This window comes from Triticum urartu, chromosome 3 (assembly GCF_003073215.2).
Source record: "Triticum urartu cultivar G1812 chromosome 3, Tu2.1, whole genome shotgun sequence".
Taxonomy (NCBI): Eukaryota; Viridiplantae; Streptophyta; class Magnoliopsida; order Poales; family Poaceae; genus Triticum; species Triticum urartu.
The window spans coordinates 49,554,365-49,574,999 of NC_053024.1; the positions used below are offsets into that span (position 1 = coordinate 49,554,365).

A 20,635-nucleotide genomic window follows, 5' to 3' on the forward strand; every position below is an offset into this window, starting at 1 on the left:
AATATTAACAGAGAAAACTAATCCCATCACTGAGTAACTAGTGCTCCGTCCAACCAAATGTTTTTCTCGTCTATATCCCTCTTGTAGCTGCTGCTGCTGCTACATGTATAACCTCCATTCATATTGTAACTAACACCCGTTCACTAGTGCTACCTTCCTTTTTCTTTTTTTGGATGCACTAACACCTTCCCAGTGTCCATCAAAGTCGAACACTTCTGTATTTTTCACATTTCCATGCACAATTAATTAATTAATTCGGCACTCCGACACAAGATGCTCCGAAGGGAGGCTTCTTGCACGCATGTACTATGATCAACGGTTTTGCTATTTCTTAGACAACCGAGAGATAACAGTTTCTAGATTGACCACAACCACCAACCGAACTAATTGATATCCGTAAGAGATAGAAAGAACTCTTCATCAAACGACCATGAATGTAAGTATTTCTGAATTAACACACACACAACAGAACCACAGCAATAATCAGGTGCACAAAACATACTGAGCAGATTGATTTTATTCATGGTGCAAAGCATCAGCAACAGAATGGTGGTAGAGCAACACCACCAGCCAACAGGACTACTTTTCTTATCAGCCACATTCTTGCTTGCCCATGCTTACTACAGTAGCAGTCCCCTGCATCTTCCAGATGCAGCTACATGTAATATCCAGTGATATCGAGATCAGAAACCTCGTATACATCATCCTTGCTTCACCAAAATTAACCATGCGAGTAAATGACAGTGTACAATGACAGTGTACTTAACGCATCTCTTGCCATCATATCACCACCCCTCGTATCTCCGCCATACATATTTTGCTTTCTACAAAAAATTGTCTGGCAAAGCAAATTCCCCTTCCTTTGCCGGCTGCCATGTTTTTCTACTAACTTACCTGCCCTGCATATCTAGCTAGATGGATAGATAGATAAATGTTACAAGTAATAAAAAAGGTTACTGGGATGTCGTGCTATCTTTTGGCACAAACCACAGCAAGGCAGTGCCATAGGTAGTAAATCATCTTCGTTCGCCTGTCCCTCAGCTGGCGAAACCCCGCAGGAAACCGAACCGGCTCGAACTCGAAACAGGTCTCTTGAGTGTTGCTGCTGTGCTTGAAGTGTCCTTTGGCGCCTCGGGGGTCGGCACTCCTTCCTTCATCGAAGTTGCCCGGTTGATCACAGCCTAGAGAGTAAACAGCAAGAGCTTCAGTTGCATTCGGTTTGGATTTAACCAAGGTACTCTATGTTGTAATTACTAAAAACAGCTGGTAGAATCGTACAAACATATTCTATCTACAAATAGATAGTCCAACCTACCATGTTAAAAAGATGGCGGCGCCGGGGTCAAAGTTCCACAACATATAATACATCCACAAAGTACATTTTTCTTAAGGTTATTCTTTTCTACAGCCCGTACAAGCTGTCACTCAAGGAGTGATATGTTTTTTATTAAAAAAATCACCACATTCTGATTAACATGGAAGAGCAAACTAGAGTTAGCAGACCAAAATTAGGTTCAGAATGTAATGCTATAGATATCCAATATTCACGGCTAGTACTTTCAGGCAGAATGTCACATCACTGTGTACAACAATCATTAGGCAGATCGCACCATCTTCTTCAAGTGGAAAGTGTCAACAGACCATAAGAAGCCCTAATGAACAAAATGCAAAGAAATGCTCTTACCCTTTTAGGTATTGCTGTAGTTCCAGCTAGCATACTCAGTCCTGATGCTGATATGGCTGTAGACGAACGCAGAACCTATACAACATTAAAATATTAGATGCAATAGACCAGGCCAAAATGTGTTGTAAAAAGATATTTAATTGAAACTGACCTTAGGTGGATCTGCTCTAGGTGATTGAGCTACAGGAGACACGGGTTCTGAACCTGACGGCAACGAAGCAGTCTGTAGTAAGAAAGAGAAAAGGGTCAGCCTGTGAAGATCAAAACTATACTGAAACTGGAAAAAGGAGTGAATGAAGTTACCCTAGTAATTCCTTCTGAAGACTCGATTGCAGGGAGAGGAGTTGATGCTGTGACCTGAAAAATGATTTTGCTTACAAGATTAGTATTCACAAAGAACACAACATTCGAACCAACAGGCCTCATGCCATAGACGCATCATGAAAATTGGCACAATAAAATAAGTACACTATAGGGAATAAGGTATGAGATATATTCTCGGGACTTACCTTAAGAGTATCGGCTTTCGGACTCCGATCCAATCTTTTAGTGAACTCACATAACTCATGTATTCCTCGTGTTGTGTGATCCTGAGATATTTCAGTCAAAAGGTTAGCGGCACATAACCTCTACAGAAAAACAAACTGTGGGCTAGGAATTTCTACTTACTTGAGTATATGCAAGGCGTCCAAGCTTTGTCTCCTGCAAAAGGGCAAGAGATTTAGTTTGCACTTACTACTAGAAGTCCTACTCTAAGGGGAAGAGATTATATTAAAGTATTGAACACAGAGATACAAGCATGTACAGTGCACGCCTGAAAGGTACTACTCCACTACTTACCAGAGTGCGGACAACATGGTGAACTGATTGTATTTCCTCCTGAAAGGCACTTAGATCTCCATGTATTACTGTAACCTGTGAAATACGTATTATTTTTGCATCAGCATCTTTTAAAATACACTAAAGCTTGGAAACAACAAATATGCGGGCAAGTTTCTCAAACCTCTTTCCCTGTGGCTTCAATAATTTCGTGGCATTCATCTAGACTACAATCGACTCGGTCGATCCTTCCAGCCAAATGCTTTTTTGAAGCCTGATATCAGCAGAATGAAAATAAATATAGTTTTCGTTAAAACAAATGAGAGTCAGCGCGAATAAAGCTAACATATAACACAATGTTAGAAATATGTGAGACCTATCCAAACATCATTTCTGTTTGTGTGCCTTTTCCTCTTCTGAATGCATACAAGCACAAAGTAGAATTATGCAAATTTTGTAGGTGCAGACACGTAAACCGGAAATGTACGTCTACATCATGTGGCATAAGAAAAACAGATAAACAACAATGCAAGAAAAATGTTTTGCCATTTAATAAAAATATTGGATGTACAATGTGTTTAGCTGTTTTAACTGAGCAATTTCTGACATGCTATATTTCAAAGTTTAATGTACTAGTCCTAATAGAAATTGGCATAGTTTAAGACATAAGCTTCATCAATATGTCACCGACTGGGATGATTAATTACTTAGATGAATCTTATAATGCAACTTTACTATAATACATTTTGTAGTGACAGCACTATGGCATCCTTGCACCTGTCATCTGGAAATGTCACGCGGTTTAATAACAATATTCCAGTGAATCTAGGACAAAGAAACTTACATGAACACTTTCCGAAACCTGATCCAATTGTTTGCCAACTACGTTGCAGGCATCAGCCAAGCCACGCTTGGTGACAAACATCATATCAGAAATTTTCCATCCCTGTAAATTAGCGGGTTAGCTTCAAGAGAAGTGCCAATGGTGAACTTCAAACATCAGAGTGGGAACAGGATGAGCTCAGGTTGCAATCTCGGACCACTACACTAAGAATCTAAAATGACAAGAAAGAAAAGTAGCCACCTGTAGGACAGTGTAACATAACTTTATTTTCTAATTTGTTAACACATATTATCCTTGCACCAAGTTGACAGGGAGATAGATGTTTACCTTCCATCTTATGTATAAATAGCCAATGGCTCCAACAGCAATAAAAGTTAAACCATAAGCACCAGCGCCTGCAAGAGAATGATTTTACTTCAGCCGATATAAAGAAAAACATATGATACCAATTCAATTCGGTTCCTAGCAAGTTAAATTGAAGTGACAAACAGCACATAATGAGCATATTCTCTGATAACTTGGTTCACATAGGTTGATGCAACAGGGCACATCGCATAAAAGGCGAAGAAGACATGGTTACTTGAGCTACGGACACACATGATTTGGGTATGGAAGAGAGGAAGCGGGCAGCAAACCTGGTCCGCCATTGACATTGATAATCTGCGGGCATTGAGCCTCACGGGACAATGCTTGGAGCTGATCCCTGAGATAGTTGACCTGAAACGCGAGGTCGATCGACTGGCCGGGTTAGCGTCTGTGCTGCATACAGCAAGCAAGCATATTTGGGGATATTATGATAAAGAGGCGGATGAAGAAGAAGACCTGAGACAACAAGAGGTCGTTCTGCGGCGAGGCGTTGGACGAGCCTTCCTTCTTGTCCTGCTTCATGAACTGGATGGCACAAAGAGGGGAGGGGGTGAGATGGTGAAGGTGAATATAACATAACAGAACAGAACGGGGGATCCTCATCGAATCGACACAGGCAGCGGCCATGGATGGATGGATGGATACGATTACGGCACCTTGAAGGAGAAGGAGAGCACGTCCCTGAGGTCCGGAAGCTTGCTGCCGTCGCCGCCGGTGACCATGGTTCCGATGATCCCTGCAGGCATACATACAAACAGACACCACTCCGTCAGCTGCCTGCCTAGCTTAGCAACACGGGGAGCGCGCGCGCGAGCGAGCGAGCGGGCGTAATCGGCACGGGGCAATCAGCTCGCGGCGCGTCACTGGGATGGAGGGGGATTCACGTGGGGGAGGCTAAATCGATGCGGCTCGGCACGCGGGACGGGGAAGGGGGAACAATCGATGCGGGGGGGGGAGGGGGGGTGACCTGAGCCGATGACGATGGCGATCTTGCCGAGCACCATGGGCGGCGGGATCGAGGCGCGGGCCGGGTGGCTGGCGGGTGGGAGGGCCACGGCGACGACGAGGACCAGGAAGAAGCTAGGGTTATTCGGGTCGCTCCACTGCGCCTTCCGCCCTCCCTCTCTCTCTCTCTCTCTTGTTTTATTTTTTATTTTTTGTTTTGGGTTTTGTTTTTGTCTTTCTTTCTTTCTTTCGCAAGGGGAGAAGAGGGGTGGACATGCTGCGAGGGCAGACGACGCGCTCGCGCGGGCCGGGGCAGGGCCGGGCCGGGCCTGGGGGAGAAAAGGATGGGCCACTACATATTGGATCGAATGGACGGATGGGCCCAGATAAAATAAAATTCGTGCCCTCAAAAAAAATCGTTGACCGATTATTACACTTTTGCCAGCACTAGTAAGCATGCACGTACAACGCACGTCTCTGTAGTGGTATGTCGGGGCGATGACCTCAGAGGCGGTACCGGCTGAGTGCGCAAGGCGTGTTGGAGCAGTGGAGGTTTTGGAGGCGACCCCGAGAGCTTTGCAACTTCGACGACATGGACCTCGGGTCATGTGGGTTACAGCTATTGCATGCATGTGGAATGCTTGTGTCTTCATCTCCGCGGGAGAGTGCCTCATGACTTTCTTTCCGGCAGTGATGGAAGAGCCGCTTGTTCGGCGGAGCGAGTCCCCTGGCTAGTGTGTGTTTGTGTGGTTTACAAATTCATGACATCCTTCTGCCAATTTTCAATGAATCATGTTCATAACTTTAATCCAAATAGTAAATGTCATAAACGAGCTACATGTAGTTCAGCAGAGTCCACTGCCTCCTTCCCCCTCCCCCGCCTCTTATCTTGGGATGCTCAATTCAAAAAAGTAGTCTTTGGCCACCTCAAGAATTGAGGTATTTACTCTTTGCTTCCCAAGCAATCCCCATCTAACCCCACCATCTTTGAGTTTCTCATGAATATAATATTTTTGATTTAGTAAAAAAGGCACTCAGGTCTTGCATCCACATATTGGGTTCTTTGTTATGCTGCGGGAAGAAATCCTCTCTTGTTGGCCCTTCAAACTGAAAATGCGTGGCAATGTTATCAGCTTATACTTGAAGATGGCGCGCAACCTAGACACATATCGCAAGAATAATTTTGTCCAATAAAGTGTTATATAATAATCCACTCATGGGCAGTAGAAGATATGAGTTTAAGGGGCCATGCACAAAAGACTAACATTAAGGGTGAATCACAAATGTATGATAGAAAGTGGTACTAAAGCTTAGGTGAAGAAAATTTCCCAAGAGAAAATATGTACCGACTGTCGAAAGAGCGTGACCGGCAGCGGACTTTGGAGGGAACATTTTACCACTAAATAAGCTGCTCCATTTGACATGCTTAATTAGTTGTATTGAAATTTTGACAACAGCAGGTTTACTTATTTTACCAGTGACTTGTAAACCATGGCTATTTTTTTCAATCTTATGCCACAATATAAAACTGGAGACTTTGTCAAAAAAAAACTTTGTCAAAAAAATATAAAACTGGAGAGAAATTCAATAGGTTTATTTCACACGATATCCTGAATTGATCAAAACTACTACCACAACACCCACTCTGTGAAACTGCTCAATTTGAGTGAAATCCAGACAGAAAGCAATGGTCCGCAATCGCAAATTCAGAAAAACAATAGCAGGCTGCAAGGTGGATACCAGCATTTTCACGTGAAAGCATTTACACTGGCAGTACAGTTGATGTCCTAGGGGCTGCTACATTTCCCTCTTGCTTTCCCATTTTCAGAGATGTTGGAATAGTTAGCAACTGACAACAGATGTCGATCAAGCTTCAGGAACTTTAGCGGCTGTAAATTCAGAAAAAACATAAAAACACATTGAGTTCCATAATTGCTTTCCTCAATACAACAATCCGTAGATGCTCGGGGTGTGTATGCACCAGGTGAACAGTAAAATCAGAAAGAAAAAAAGAGAAACTAAATTTAAAAAACTGATATCGTTTGTGATAAATATTTTTTTTAACATCAGTACAGACACAAGCGCTCATATACACGCGCATACACTCATCCCTATGAACGCACACACGCATACCCTACCTCTATGAGCATCTCCGAGAGACTGAGCCGACATATCATCTTGAGATTTACGAAGTCACCATAGACGCCTCGTCGTCGACGGGAACTTCTCCTTCCACTGAAAGCGCATCGCCGGAAATCCTGAAATAAATTTAGGAATAATACGAGCACCAGGATTTGAATCCTGATGGGTTGGGGATACCACTGTCCACCTAACCATTTCAACCACAGGTTGGTTCGCCGGGATATGAAAAAAATATCTGTCGAGGTCGGGGCAAAAAAAATCCAAAAGGGTGTTTTTTTAGGCATTCGGGAAACATCAAAAAACAATTGGCCGGACCTCCATGAATGTTTTCTCATCACTAATATTTGCACGTGGTGAAACATTCAACAATGTTTCTCACAAAAAAAAATTATTAGGCTTCTCTTTTTTAAAAATGTACTCTTCACACGGGTGAATATGCACCGGAAAGCAGAACATCACTTCCCCTTCTTTGCTTCTTTTTTATAAAAACAAACCTACACATATACAGTGCTGCTACTCTGATCTGATTTATTCGCTTTTAATTCATGAAATAAAATCCTAGCAAGTGTTACTGTCGAAAGAAACTCCTACCTAGATTATATACTAGATCTGAAACACGCCTTGGCGCGAGTGTGCCGCTCATAACGATGTGTCCAACCAGGTAATGCTCAATTTAGTAGGAAGTCAGATTTAACGTACATATTCAAACAGGATATGACATAACAAACTAAAGGAAGAAGAAACATTCACACATAATAGGAGCACAACATCATCCAGTTCAACACCGTAATGAGAAATAAGGCAGCATTCAGTTTAGTGCGTCGGTGAGACAACTATGTAACCACTTGACATTAAGTTTGGTAGGAAAAACATGAACATGAGAGGGTATTTACGGTAACCACTTGACCACAAGGTTCTTGAGACCACACGGTTGCCTTCTCGATCAACTTCACAGGGCACATTATCCCTCAAAAAAAACTTCACAGGGCACATTATCCCTCAAAAAAAACTTCATAGGGCACATTAACCTGATGCAGGCAATCCGTTAGATACATTTCATAGAACGATTTGTGTGTAGACATTGCACATGCAATTTTGTACCTTAGCCTTTCAAAGCTTATGGACGGTGAGCAATGGTTTCCCATTTTCAATTTTGAAGGCAAGGACACATATCTAATACTCTCTAGTCCCTGCCTCTTTGACAAAGTCTGACCAATTGTTGTTATTGTTTGTCTCTTGTCCGTACCCATCATCATCCAGACCTGTCTCATAACATCTCCGGTGCTGAGACTAACCATCACGTCCTCGACCGGTCATTGAGATGGTGCTTTAGATGCATTTTTTGTGAAGCGACAGAAGTACTGCGAAAAGAAACATGATCGGTCATAGCTGGGTACTACAATACTCTACTTTAAGTAGTAGGGTATTTAAGGTCCATACCATCCTCAGTCCAGGAGTGACAAAGGTCTTGTTCATCTTGCAAACATAATATTTGATGACAGGGACAGTTGAACCAATGTAAAGCTCAAGTCATTTGATCTCGCACAGGGAAATGTCTAATTCACCTGCATAGACACATTCCTGTTAGACTATTGTAATAAGTATCCTTTGTTGAAGAAGTATACTACATTGGATAAGCATGTAGGAGTAGTTTGCATCACAATAACCTTTTGGTAAAATCATTGTAAATGCAGCAAAAAGAAAAATCATAGTAAATGTGGACCAAGAGGTGGCAAATAATTATAAATTATACAGGTACAAAAATTGTAAGTTAAATGATGCAGCTTGTGGTAGGACCTTTGACCTAGCATGTTGGGAAATATGCCAGTGAAATATGCAGCATAGCTTTAATGTGAAGCAGCTATTTGAATGAACCCAAGCAAAATATTCCATGTCATTCTTTACGGAATTTAGATGAAAATAGCGTATCAGCAAGCATGTGCTCTTAAAAAGAAGCCATGTCTAGCGGCTCCTAAAAAGATTCCATAGACATAAAAAAATTGTACAGGAGGGGCAATTTATGCACACTACAAAGAAAATTTTGCATAAAAATTTGACCTTGCAAATACTTGCAATTAGACCTTCTAATAAATAAGGTATGCAACGAACAGGAATAAAAAGGGATATCAAAAACATGCATCCAGAATAAAAAGAGAAGATAACCAATAGCACAACTTGTACTTTGGATGTATCCTCGGATGGTAAAACTGTTCCCAATACAGTGCTGAAAAATGGAAAGGATGGTCTTATTAGCTGACAGGAACACAAACCAGAATTTAGTAAACCAACATTACATTACTTGATCCCAAGAACACATAGGAAGTAAGTTGTTTGGAGGTACCAATTGGATGAGTTCATCGTCATTGATAGAGCGGTTCACCTTCTCATAAAGCCTGGACAATGCTTCCATCTCATTCCTTGAGACTTGATTTAATTTCAGAAAAAGAAATCTGAATCAAACAACCCAAACAGTGGTAAGAATAAACTGGGAGGAGGAGCTCACATGAAGAGGTGCAAGCTGAGAGAGGATATCCAAGCTGATGGGAGGCGCAGGCCTTCGGTTACCTTCACAGGAGCAGGGTAGCAGACTCGTGTCATCAGTGGCCGATCTCAACCTGTACAAATTATCAACCAGCCACCATTTAAGATTCAACCTCGTGCCAAAAAATGCTTGGATAATAGTCTGGCGGTCAGGAAATCTTGAACGGAAATTGCTTTGATATTAGTCCAACTACAAGGGTGGCAAAATACATTTGGTTTAATCAAAGTCTTTCTAATATAAAACATGTTCACTTCAATTATTTTGGGAGCTCCATCTAGCTATAGGAAAAGTTGCAAGAACCTTATGGCAAACAGTACATGCATCTCATGATCACTCATCAGAGTGAACAGTTTAATGGCACTTATAATCCCCATGACTCATAATATCAGAAGATAACCGATACAAAATGAGATGTAAGAATGACATCATTATGAATCCAATTTCAGATGAGAAACAATGAAAAAGAACTCACAGGAAAATATTTCTGATAAGTAATAAGGAGCATGTACATTTGCCTTTTGCCTCATTGTCTCTCCCTATCCTGACAGAACTCTCAAGATCTGCTACACACTGATAAACCCATGTTTAATCACGTAAGGTATAGAAACATAAATAGATGGATATTGGACTTATTCAGCATGCCGACCAAACCTTAATAAACACTACATTAACACATGTCATGTTGTAGCAGAGGCATTATAGTAGACACGCAAGCACGACACCAACTGCGACTAATGCATCATTTAAACAGTAACCTGTCGGACCACCACAACAGGAGAGAAGATCAGAAACTACCTGAATCCATGGTCGACAATGACACTGCTCCTCCACTTCAGTGTGCTCCAACCACTGGCCACACACACTGCTGACCAAACCCCGCAACCTGGTCAATCTGGCAATGTTGGGGATATCGCTTGTCGGGAACTTATCGGTCGACCCATGATAAGGGGTAAATCGGCCAGTTTATCGGCATATCGGCCGATTTATCACCATATCGGCAGATTTATCGGCCGATTTATCTTATCAGTCTGACAACGGTAAGCGATAAATCGGCCGATTTATCGGCATATCGGAAGATATCTTGAACAGTGATCTGGCGGGATTGGCCATGCCCAAGGAGGTCGTGGACGCTGCAATTAGCTCTGCTCTGACGCCCCACCTTCTCCAACTCCACCCTCATAAAAATTGAATGCTACAAGAAATCAGTCAGTTCAAACTTGAGTCCCTCCAAAAATGGTTGGATGCTAGAAGATACAGTTATATGATATCAGACCTTGAAAGGCATGCCAACCACAAGCTTCACAGTAAGAGACCTATAAAGGAGCCCAGGAGCCTGGCAAATAAAAGAGGCTTTCATCATTATAGAACACATTGAACAAGACATGAAAGCTACACATCTTTGCTGTAGTTATTTTATCAAACCAAGTAAAAAAGTAGCATTCTCTTGCTAAATGCATGAAAACTAAGAGGCTGCTGAAAGTCATCCATGTTTAGATTAGAGAATAGCTGCATTGAGATATCTTTTGGTGGGTCAAAGAAGAAAATATCAATACAAGCCACAAAAAAGGGTATTAGCACGTGCTTCTCACCAATATCAGCATAGATGTGGTTGCTCATGCCAAGAAACAACATGGATGTGGTTGCCTCAATTGAACTTAGGCACAAGCTTCTCACCAATCTCAGAATAGATGTTTGCCCTGCCAAGAAACAACAAACATCAATTACCAAGCAGAAAAGGCAGGAGAAAGTTACAAACAACATAGGGCGCGGGGTCTAGAGAAGCCATGTACCTACACATCCAAAAGGACCATGTCAGTGTCTTTGATAGGACTGTTATCAGTGGATCCACAATGCTGCCACAGACGCGAAACATACACATGGATGGTCAGGTTCTTGTTCCCCACAACAAGAGCCTGCAGATTAGTCATCGCCATCTACAACAAAAGTATCAGCACCAAAACACAACACCACCGTTAAACTCAGTAAATCTCTATGACATAAAGCAAACCACAGAATGAAGCCAATCCCAGTACAGGAGAACATTCAAAATATCACCCCATCGCATGGGACGACATATTTATTCAGCCAACACTATATGTCGCCACCCAAAATATCATCCAACTCACAAAAGCATGCCAAAACCCACCAAAATGAAGACTACCATCATACACAAACCTAAGTCATCCCGGCGGCCTGGAAGACCTCAGGGAAAACAATGTTCTTGGTCTCAGAGCCGCATTTGCCATCAGCATCTAATATAAAGATTTTCAGAGAAGCCCTCGATGTAACACGAGATACTGCCACATACAGCTGCCCGTGCGTAAAAACCAGACCCTTAAGATATATACCAACATCAGACAGGGTCTGTCCCTGGCTCTTATTAATTGTCATGGCATAGCACACACGAACAGGAAACTGGCGACGTCTAAGCACAAAAGGTGCATTTCCCTTCTTTGCTAATAATTCAATCCTGGGAATATAAACAATATCACCCACATGTGAGCCAGTCATAATGACAGCTTCGATCAGCCGATCACCTAATTCTTTTACAACTAGTCGTGTACCCTTACACAAACCATTTGCCTGGCTCAGGTTTCTAAGAAGCATAATCGGAACACCAACCTTAAGAGTCAACCTATGGTTTGGGAAATTTATACTTTTAGTTGCGTTCAGGTACTCGACTGGATAGTAAATATCTTTGTCCCTAACAGAATCAGAAGAATCGTCAATAGAATCAGCACTCAAATAGTCTCTGCTATCAGTAGGAACCAATGCAAGAATATGATCATTAATATCCTCAGCATGGTCGTTGGTAGGGGCTAAAATGGCTCTCTCTTGCAAGTAACCAGAGTTCAGGTAGTTATGCAAAAAATCACCATAGACAGAAGAAACAATAGCAGCAACTAGATCACCAGACGTACAAACCAAGAGGTCGTCCGGGATCTGTATCCAAGAAGCCTCGACCTCATCGCCTCGCCTTGTGACAGGCAACTTCCCTTTCCCAAGATCTAGCACCCATATGCTAAACAAGGCAGCATCCTTCTGTGCCTGGGTATCCGCACCATGCACACCCAAGCGCATGTTAATAGAAAGCGACAATTTTTGAACAGAATGCCACAACGGAGAATTCGTGATTGCCGCATCAATGATCTGAGGCCTAGTACCTCCCTCAATGAATGGTAAGATTTGTCTAAGGTCACCACCCAAGACCATCACTACTCCACCGAACGGAATATTCGCAAGATCTGGATTAGCCACAGAGAGGACATCACGCAAAGTTCTTCTACAGCCTCAAAGCATTTCCTGTGTGTCATCAGCGCCTCGTCCCAAATAACAAGCGAAGATACCATCAGCAACTTACAAAGCTTAGAGCCTCTTTTAATATCACACTATGTATTATCTTCAAGAAGAATAGGTATCTTAAAGCGAGAATGAGCAGTCCTCTCACCAGGCAACAACAGCGACGCAATACCCGACGACGCAACAGTAAGCACTATCTTCCTCTCGCCCCTAAGGAAAGCACATATTGCACTCCACAGGTATGTCTTCCCAGTACCACCGTACCCAGAGACAAAAAAAGGCCCGGTCTCCCCGCCTGCACACACTCTACAATCGTCTTATAAGCAACCAATTGGTCCTCATTTAAACTATCAAACATGACCAAGGACTGTTTAGACAGAGCACATGCATCATAAGACAGTTCCTCACGAATTAGACGATTATCATCAGACTGCTCACCTTCGCCAGAGCGAGACGGCAAGTTAAAATTTCTTATATCAGAACCACGTTTCAAGAAAATGTCGGCCAACTCATCAAGAAGCATATTTCTCAATCTTTCAGGAGGAACAACATAGTTTGGATTACCCAGGGCACGGTGCAACCCATGCTGGATATCATCGTACATGCTAGCGCAGTAACGTTCAAAGAAACCCATCTCATCCTTGATAGAACAATGCATGAGCATAGTCACAAATAGCTGTCTAAGTCTATGCCCGAACCCCCAGACAACCGCTTCATCAAACGCTATGTACCACTTGTTGTCGTCTCCTAACAAACCACGCGCGGCACAAGCCTCTTTAAAGGTGTTATAAAGACGACCATCATATGTTCGGAGATCTTCGAAAGACCTAGCCCCCTTAACAATCATCAAAAGCATGCGCAAGTAATACAACTCACCACTCAAAGGATGTACATAATACACGCGGCCAATCTTTTCACCCCCACCCCTTCGATGCCATAACCTACTTTTAGCGTCCCATGTCCAAGCAATTGGAAAATCACAATAAGTTAATGAACGGGCTTCTTCGAACATCTCATTCGCAACAAACCATTCGGTAAGCATAGTCTTTCGCAAGAAGTCAGAATCAACAATTTTCGTGAGGTCAGCACCAGCACGATAGTAGACAGTATTCATGCCAGGCATATGAACGGTCAGCCTTTGAACCGACGGCATTTTAAAATGTATTTCAAACCCAAATATGCACCACAATGCATCGTACTCACATATATACCGACATATCAGATACTCCTGAACCTCATCTACTGTACGACAACCAGATTTAGTCAATTTTTTTAGCCTTTCTAACATGACCTTAGAGTAGTCAGCACCTTTGGTGACATACTTAAAGAGATATTTCATCACCTGTGTCTTATTACACCACTCTACATTTATATGTCCCTGAAATTTCTTGAGCATCGCCATATTATAAGGAACAACATGCCTATTGTCAAGGTAATGGCCATTTTTATAGACCCTTCGACCGTCGTCACGACGTCGATATAAGGCAACCCCATTATCATCAATGACAGTGGTATCTCTAAAATCTTTTGGGAAATATTTAGAACAAACACCATTTTTCATGCAGACACATTTATCGTTCATTTCACCACACGGACCGTGCATCATAAACTCAGAAACTAAAGCATATCCTAGAGGATCAAGCAATGCATCAGGTATTTCAGCAGATATTAATGAATTAATATTTTCAACACCAATCTCACCGTTACCCCCTCTCGCCAGACAAGTATATGCGCGTGAGGCAGTCCCCGCTTCTGGAACTCAACGGTATACAACACTGAAAAAGGACACAAAAGCTCAATTAGACAACCCAGCCAACAGAAGAAGTAAAATATCATTAAAAAAACAACCACACACAAAGCACAGAGGTCACAATACCAGCCGTAATGGGGCCAAAAGCCCGGCCTGACTTAATCTCGTCCAAGTACTCGGTGAGCTTCATGTGATAGACCCTAACAACAATATCCGCCCTATCAGAAGGCGTCTGACCTGGTTCCAATGCACTGGTGATCTCAGGCCACTTGGGATTGCAAGTGAAAGTGGTAAATATGTCAGGGGCACCGTGCACCCGACAAACGGCAAGGCCATCATGGAAATTTTCATGGAAGTAACGACGACCGCCTATGTGACTGGAAGGTACAATGGTCCTCTTCCCAAGAGCATCACCATCAACACACCCATCACCTACCGCATCAGTAATACCCTGCATGTGCTCTGATCTAAGCATGTCCTGATTTCTTATGATATACCACAATCTACTTTCATCGATGCACGCGCGTGCATCAACAACCGACTGAGAAGAGAGGAGACCATAACATATATATGGATTGGGCTGATCACCCTTGTAATGGCACATAAAACGATAGTAATCCTGCATGGTCATCCTATTCCGACTATTTGTGGAAGCATCACCACCCCTAGAAGGGTATGAAGAGGGCGCCTCAATGGCCGGACTTCCAGGTGTAGGATTAGGATCTATAGGTCCATCGTCATCATCTTCTTCAGGAACAATCAAGTGAGGAACATCCACCTGGAACCCTCTCTCTCCATAAGGGAAAAGCAACGGGTATTGCAGAGGCATGAATGCAGTGTTTAGAGAAGATATCTGCTACAAACCGTCGGAACGACTGCAAACAAAAATATCACGAGAAGATGCCTCTAACGTGAAGCCACCACCGACAACTAAAGCAGCAAGCCCAGTGGTTGTAGGCAAACTAAATTGTGGACTATCGCCCTCAGAAGGTCCAATAATACGAATCGAGATATCCTCGATGGGTTCATCACCACGATCCTCTATCATCTTACTCGCCTCCCGAAAGGTCTGTACCAATAGGTTAAACTCATTAAGCATGTCTCTAAGACCAACCACAATACTCTCATCCACACCTCCAGTAGGCTTATCATCTGGATTTAAGGCATTCATCCTATGTCTAATCTCATTAGCTGGGTCATGTATATACAACTCAGCAAACTTAGGGGTATCATCACCGCTAGGCACCAACGAACCAGTACAATGAGACACTTGACCACTGATCTTAAAAATCTTAGGTCCACGGCTGCTACCAAACGAGCGTTCAATAGTAGCACCCATCGAAGTGAAAGCGAACATACAGTTGTACTCACGTATAGTCCCGGATGAATTTTTTAGCACGAGAAGTACCATCGAATCGAAGGAGCTTCCGAAGATAGACTGGGGGATCCTTAAAGGGAGGAATATATACCTTAGCGCCTTTACACAGCGATTATAAACCATCTTACGTTGTGTCCAGGATGACCTAGACTTTGAACACTCAGCAAACCAAAAGGAGGCACCACAGTATTGGCACAAGAAATCCAGAGGGCCATAGTACGACCTATCTGCATAGCAAGCTAACGGCAAAATCATCAGCCACAAACCAAGGGTATAAGGAAGACAATAATCACATAACCAAAACAACAGAGGTCTTGTTAATAAGTACCTTTAAGGGACTCGGCAAACTTGACCGAGAAACCTTGCCAATCCTTCGGCACAGGCCCTTGGACAACAATCTCTGACAAGGCATGTAAAACCAAATTAGAGAACATACGGCAAACAGCAACAACTAACAACAAACCAAAAATCTCATGCACCTTCACATCCAGGACGTCGCAATTTAATTGACACTTTCCATCGTTTCCGTCTGTTGCGGTCTACCCCGGTCACTCCGAACTCACATAAACCGAGAAACCATGCCAATCCTTCGGCAAAGGCCCATCAATGACATGTTCTTAACAGGACATGCAGAACCAAGTAAGACACCACACGGCCAACAACAACAACCAACAACAAACAAAGAACTTTCATGCACCTTCATATCGAGCGCGCCGAAACTCAACGCACATTTTCCGTTTTCTGCGATTTACCGCAGCCACGGTCGAGCTCAGAAAAGGGAACCAGCCATCACCTAACCACGTCGCAAACAACACAGTAACGAAATAATTATCATCAATCCCTAGGAGACCAAATATAAAAGAACAATGATACACACGTACTTGTACGGCTTCGAGGAGGACACCCAACAGGCTGACGTGGCACGTAACGTCTAGCAATCCTAGGGACCGCCGCACGCCTAGGAGCGGCGGTGAACCCAGGACCAGGGACAACAGTAGCGGCTGCATTCCCAGAATCAGCACCACGGCCAGGGACACGGCCACGAACACCCCTACCACTTGGCCGAGGCATGGCGCCACGCCCAGCGGTAGGCACCTGCCGAGCACCACGCCCACGCCTGGCGATAGGCTCAGCTCCAGCAGCAGGCACCCGCCGACTCACACCCCTACGCCTGTCAAGAGGCTCAGCTCCAGCGTCAGGCACCCGGCAAGCAGCGACATGATCAGAAACAGGGGCACGCCCTATATTAGAACCTCCCTGGCCAGTGGCTCGTCCACGAAGACCAGCAAAACGCCCACGTCCACGGCCATGACCAGCAGAACGCCCAACACCAGCCTCGACCGTGCCTTGAGCATGAGTCGCAACCGGACCACGGGCCATGTCAACGACCCAACAACATCATACACACACGCTGGACAAATAAGAAGCAAGAACCACGTAAGCATACATCATAGAATAGCATAACAATAGGCAGCAGAGTATAAAACACAGTACATATAATCATATACTGCATGAGCAGCATAACCAGAAACACGATAAAACTGTCATTGAATAAAGGAACAACGAATACGACCATAATTGAATAAACGAACCATTAATGTTTCACGCGTTATTACAACCAGACACTTATTACAGTGTACATACACACGAGGATCTGAATGCAGGTCAACCAGACGAAGGGGGAGAGGACATTGGAGGGGAGTTCATACCTGCAGAGGCGGATCTCAGTTCGGCGGGGGTGGCACGAATCAGTCCGGCGAGCTGCGCGCTGCTCAGGGGCAGCGCATGATCTGGCGAGCCGCGTAGTGCTCAGGGGCGGCGAACGGCGACGGGGAACAGGGGAGGATCAATCTACCTCTCTCTATCTCCACATGTATCTACAATGGATGCTCAACAATGAGATTCTTAAAGCCAAGATGTATCACAGAACTAACAACAAGGAAATAGCCATTCTTCTCAGTTTTCCAGCAACAACACTGCTCACGATTTGATAAGCTCAATACGTGTGTCTATTGTCACCTGGCATATCATTCATATCTTGTCCGGTCACCCGACATATAATAGAGAAGAACAAGAAGGTGAGATATGAGCATAACTCAAAACAAAAAACTACAAGAGTAATCGCAGACATAGCCAAGAGTGCTTAACTGCTAATGGCATATTGTCCAATCCATAAACAAATGAATTTCTACCACATAAATCTAGAGTTAATCCAGCAAATTCTTTGAGCAGCTTCTTGGAACATATTTCTACCACATAAATCTAGAGTTACACATCTAAATAGTGTTTTCATAAAGATAAGGTGCTATTTTAAAATGAGTCAGATTGTGTACTCTTTAGATGTGTTGAGCAAGTAGGTGCTATTACGTCATACTTGTGGCAGGTGACTTATCTCTGTTATGTCATAGAGGAGCACGTAGGTACTATTTCTACCACATAAATCTAGAGATCACGTGTAAAAAAAATTGTGTACCCCAACTTAAGAATATCACAGTTCAGTTATGTGTGTCTCAAGAATCGTCGATCTCCCCAGTTTTGTCGATCTCAAGAAGAAGAAAAAAATCAAACTCATCTTGGTTGAGAAAACGCTAATCTACTGTATAATTTACTTAGTTTTTCTCTAGAAGTAACATCACCGCTCTCTTCTTTGTGATATCAGAAACACCACCAATATTTTTTTGAGTTTTCTCCTTCACATCTCTTACGACCAGAGGCAGCTGCATCGGCTCGCAAAGCCATGCTGCTCTATATCAAGGTCACTAGATCATATAGATAGCTAGCTAGCTGGCTTGATTTTTATTTCTAAACAGGTTATGTTTGAATGATGAATTCGAATTGGTTTATTTTACGACTGGTAGATGATTCCCTCATGGTGGACATGGATCCACCTGACACCTACATTGACAGGCATGTGAAGTCACTTGCGATGACACTTCTGGGACGAGGATTTCATCGGCTATACGCAAAGCAACCATTCTGTAAGTGGAGAGAAACTAAACTATCCAAAGTGCTTGCAACCAACGTCATTAGCGACTTTATTAAATCATTCTGGGCGGCGAAATCTGATGCTGCAATAAGCACCAATGTGGATGAAGACAATTATATCATAATTAGATGGTTCCACTTCCAGGCACACGACAGATGGTACAGCTGCAGTAAGCCAGGGTGGAGACCAGACGATTCAGTCTCAGATGCAATATACAGGTTCACATGTATGATGTCACTTCAAGGAACTAATGATTCTAATAATATTGTTCTTCCAAAGTTTTTGGTTCCTTTTGAGATGAAATAATCAATTTTTATGCCCTGTTAACTTATTGTCAGGGTGTGAGGTGCCTGCATGAACGTGTACCAGGTACACGGGATCTCTAGATTTACTTCTAGAGAAGGGAGCAAGTAGGTAGTATTTCTACCACATGAATCTAGAGGTACTATTTCTCAAACATATTTCTACCACATAAAGAACAAGTCAGACCTGTGGCGTCGAGGCTGCTGCCCTGCCTGCCCTGCTGCCCTCCTACATCACCACAGAGTACCATCGTCACGCGTGCAGTAACAGCAGCTTAGATCAGAAACCCGAGGTCAGAGGGGCCAAAACCGTGGGAAGCAAAGGCGGCGAGTAGGGGGGAGGGGCGGGGTGGGAGGGGGAGGGTGGGGGAGCTCACCGTGGTGGGGATCTCGCAAGGAGGCGGCGCCGGTGACGGTGTAGAATGACCTGGTGCTCACCGAACTCGTCGGCGTCGATACAATCAGACGGCCAACAATCTCCTCCCAGCAACGGCGAGGGGCGAGCTCGACGGGAGAGCAGCGAGGCGGCAACGATCTCGGTGATAGGAGACGAACGGGGAGAAGTGGAATAGGAGCACGGCGGCGGCGGCGGCGGCGAAGAATCGTGCTGCGATGGGCAGTGTCGAGAGAGGGAGAGAGAGTTGGAACGGAGCGATGCGGCGGCTAGGTTTGGGACAGGAGAAACGGCAGGGATTTTTATCTCACAGCGAAATTCCAATAATGCCCTCGGCGGGCGATCAAAATTACACGCGGTGGCATCTCGTTTTGGATACTGTTTCGATCTACAGTTTCACGGTTCGATCCGACGGACGGGATCCTTCAGGGGCTTGATCAGACGGTCGAGAAGGCATCAAGCTCCGGATCCGACGGCCCGTAATCGCTAATCTATGAGGAGGCTAGGCCTCTCCCAGTATGTATCTTACGTGATATGGATGTGCGGCAAGGTGTTGCCGCCCCGAGGCGGCGCTCCGATAACCTGCAACCAGGCTCGAATCTCATATGGCAATGCCCGACTCCGCCTAAAGTTCAAATTAAGTGGAAAGTTGCTTCAAGTGTCCCCGACACACAATAGAATCTGTGCATGCGTGGGATGGATACTAATCTAAGGACCTGTTTGGTTCATAAGTCTTAGGATTTTTTTAGTCCCAACTTATAAGTTTCAAGTCCCTAAAAAGTCTCTATATGTTTGGTTCCTGGGACTTATAAGTCTCTATAAGACCATATTACAACTATAAGTCCCTCCTTAAGAGTCTTATTTCATAAGTCTCAAATGCCCACTTTAAGTCCCTATAAGTCCTTCTTGTTTGGTTTAGATGGGACTTATAGGGACTTATTTAAATCCCTAGACCAATAAATTTCTGAAAACAAACACTCTCTAACTCACGTGATCTATGTGGTCTGAAGAGCAAGAACACCTCTTTCATGCTTTCGTTGGATGGCCTCATGCCCGCACACTTTGGCTGGCTATGTGAAGTTTGGGATCTCCCGAACACTTGAGCTTTTTCATGCTAAATGTGTGGGAATGGATTCTCCACGCCTAGCATGAATTGAATAGTGGTATATGGCAGGTGCACATG

The 20,635-nt window shown here is 43.7% G+C and overlaps 2 protein-coding genes across 7 annotated transcripts; both read right to left on the reverse strand.

Annotated features, from left to right (window-relative positions):
• Positions 1-707: 707 nt before the first annotated feature.
• On the reverse strand, positions 708-4,894 carry LOC125542722. Its single transcript, XM_048705890.1, has 14 exons — positions 4,681-4,894; positions 4,370-4,449; positions 4,170-4,238; positions 3,983-4,064; positions 3,675-3,742; positions 3,348-3,449; positions 2,688-2,777; positions 2,525-2,599; positions 2,354-2,386; positions 2,194-2,274; positions 1,988-2,041; positions 1,836-1,907; positions 1,685-1,759; positions 708-1,181 (listed from the first exon to the last, which is right to left on the reverse strand). Exons 1-14 carry the CDS (start codon positions 4,715-4,717, stop codon positions 1,038-1,040), a joined length of 1,062 nt encoding a protein of 353 aa, XP_048561847.1. The 5' UTR covers positions 4,718-4,894; the 3' UTR covers positions 708-1,037.
• A 2,619-nt stretch (positions 4,895-7,513) lies between these two features.
• On the reverse strand, positions 7,514-19,726 carry LOC125542723. 6 transcript variants are annotated; one of them, XR_007298026.1, is made up of 19 exons: positions 19,436-19,726; positions 19,246-19,287; positions 17,480-17,647; positions 16,652-17,181; positions 16,468-16,563; positions 16,250-16,386; positions 16,099-16,170; positions 15,862-16,009; positions 14,344-14,417; positions 11,133-11,276; positions 10,932-11,039; positions 10,616-10,675; positions 10,138-10,534; positions 9,815-9,912; positions 9,366-9,415; positions 9,142-9,250; positions 8,976-9,024; positions 8,241-8,365; positions 7,514-8,161 (listed from the first exon to the last, which is right to left on the reverse strand). XR_007298026.1 is itself a non-coding variant. In XM_048705894.1 (19 exons), the coding sequence occupies exons 8-11, from the start codon at positions 15,219-15,221 to the stop codon at positions 10,988-10,990; spliced, it is 969 nt and encodes a 322-aa protein (XP_048561851.1). In that variant the 5' UTR covers positions 15,222-15,997; positions 16,099-16,170; positions 16,250-16,386; positions 16,468-16,563; positions 16,652-17,181; positions 17,480-17,647; positions 19,246-19,287; positions 19,436-19,726; the 3' UTR covers positions 7,514-8,161; positions 8,241-8,365; positions 8,976-9,024; positions 9,142-9,250; positions 9,366-9,415; positions 9,815-9,912; positions 10,138-10,534; positions 10,616-10,675; positions 10,932-10,987. The 6 variants fall into 6 exon arrangements, 5 of the variants coding, with proteins under 5 accessions (XP_048561851.1, XP_048561848.1, XP_048561852.1 ...); XM_048705894.1 differs by having other exon boundaries at positions 11,137-11,276; positions 14,519-15,997; XM_048705891.1 differs by having other exon boundaries at positions 11,137-11,276; positions 14,519-16,009.
• Between the last annotated feature and the right edge of the window lie 909 nt (positions 19,727-20,635).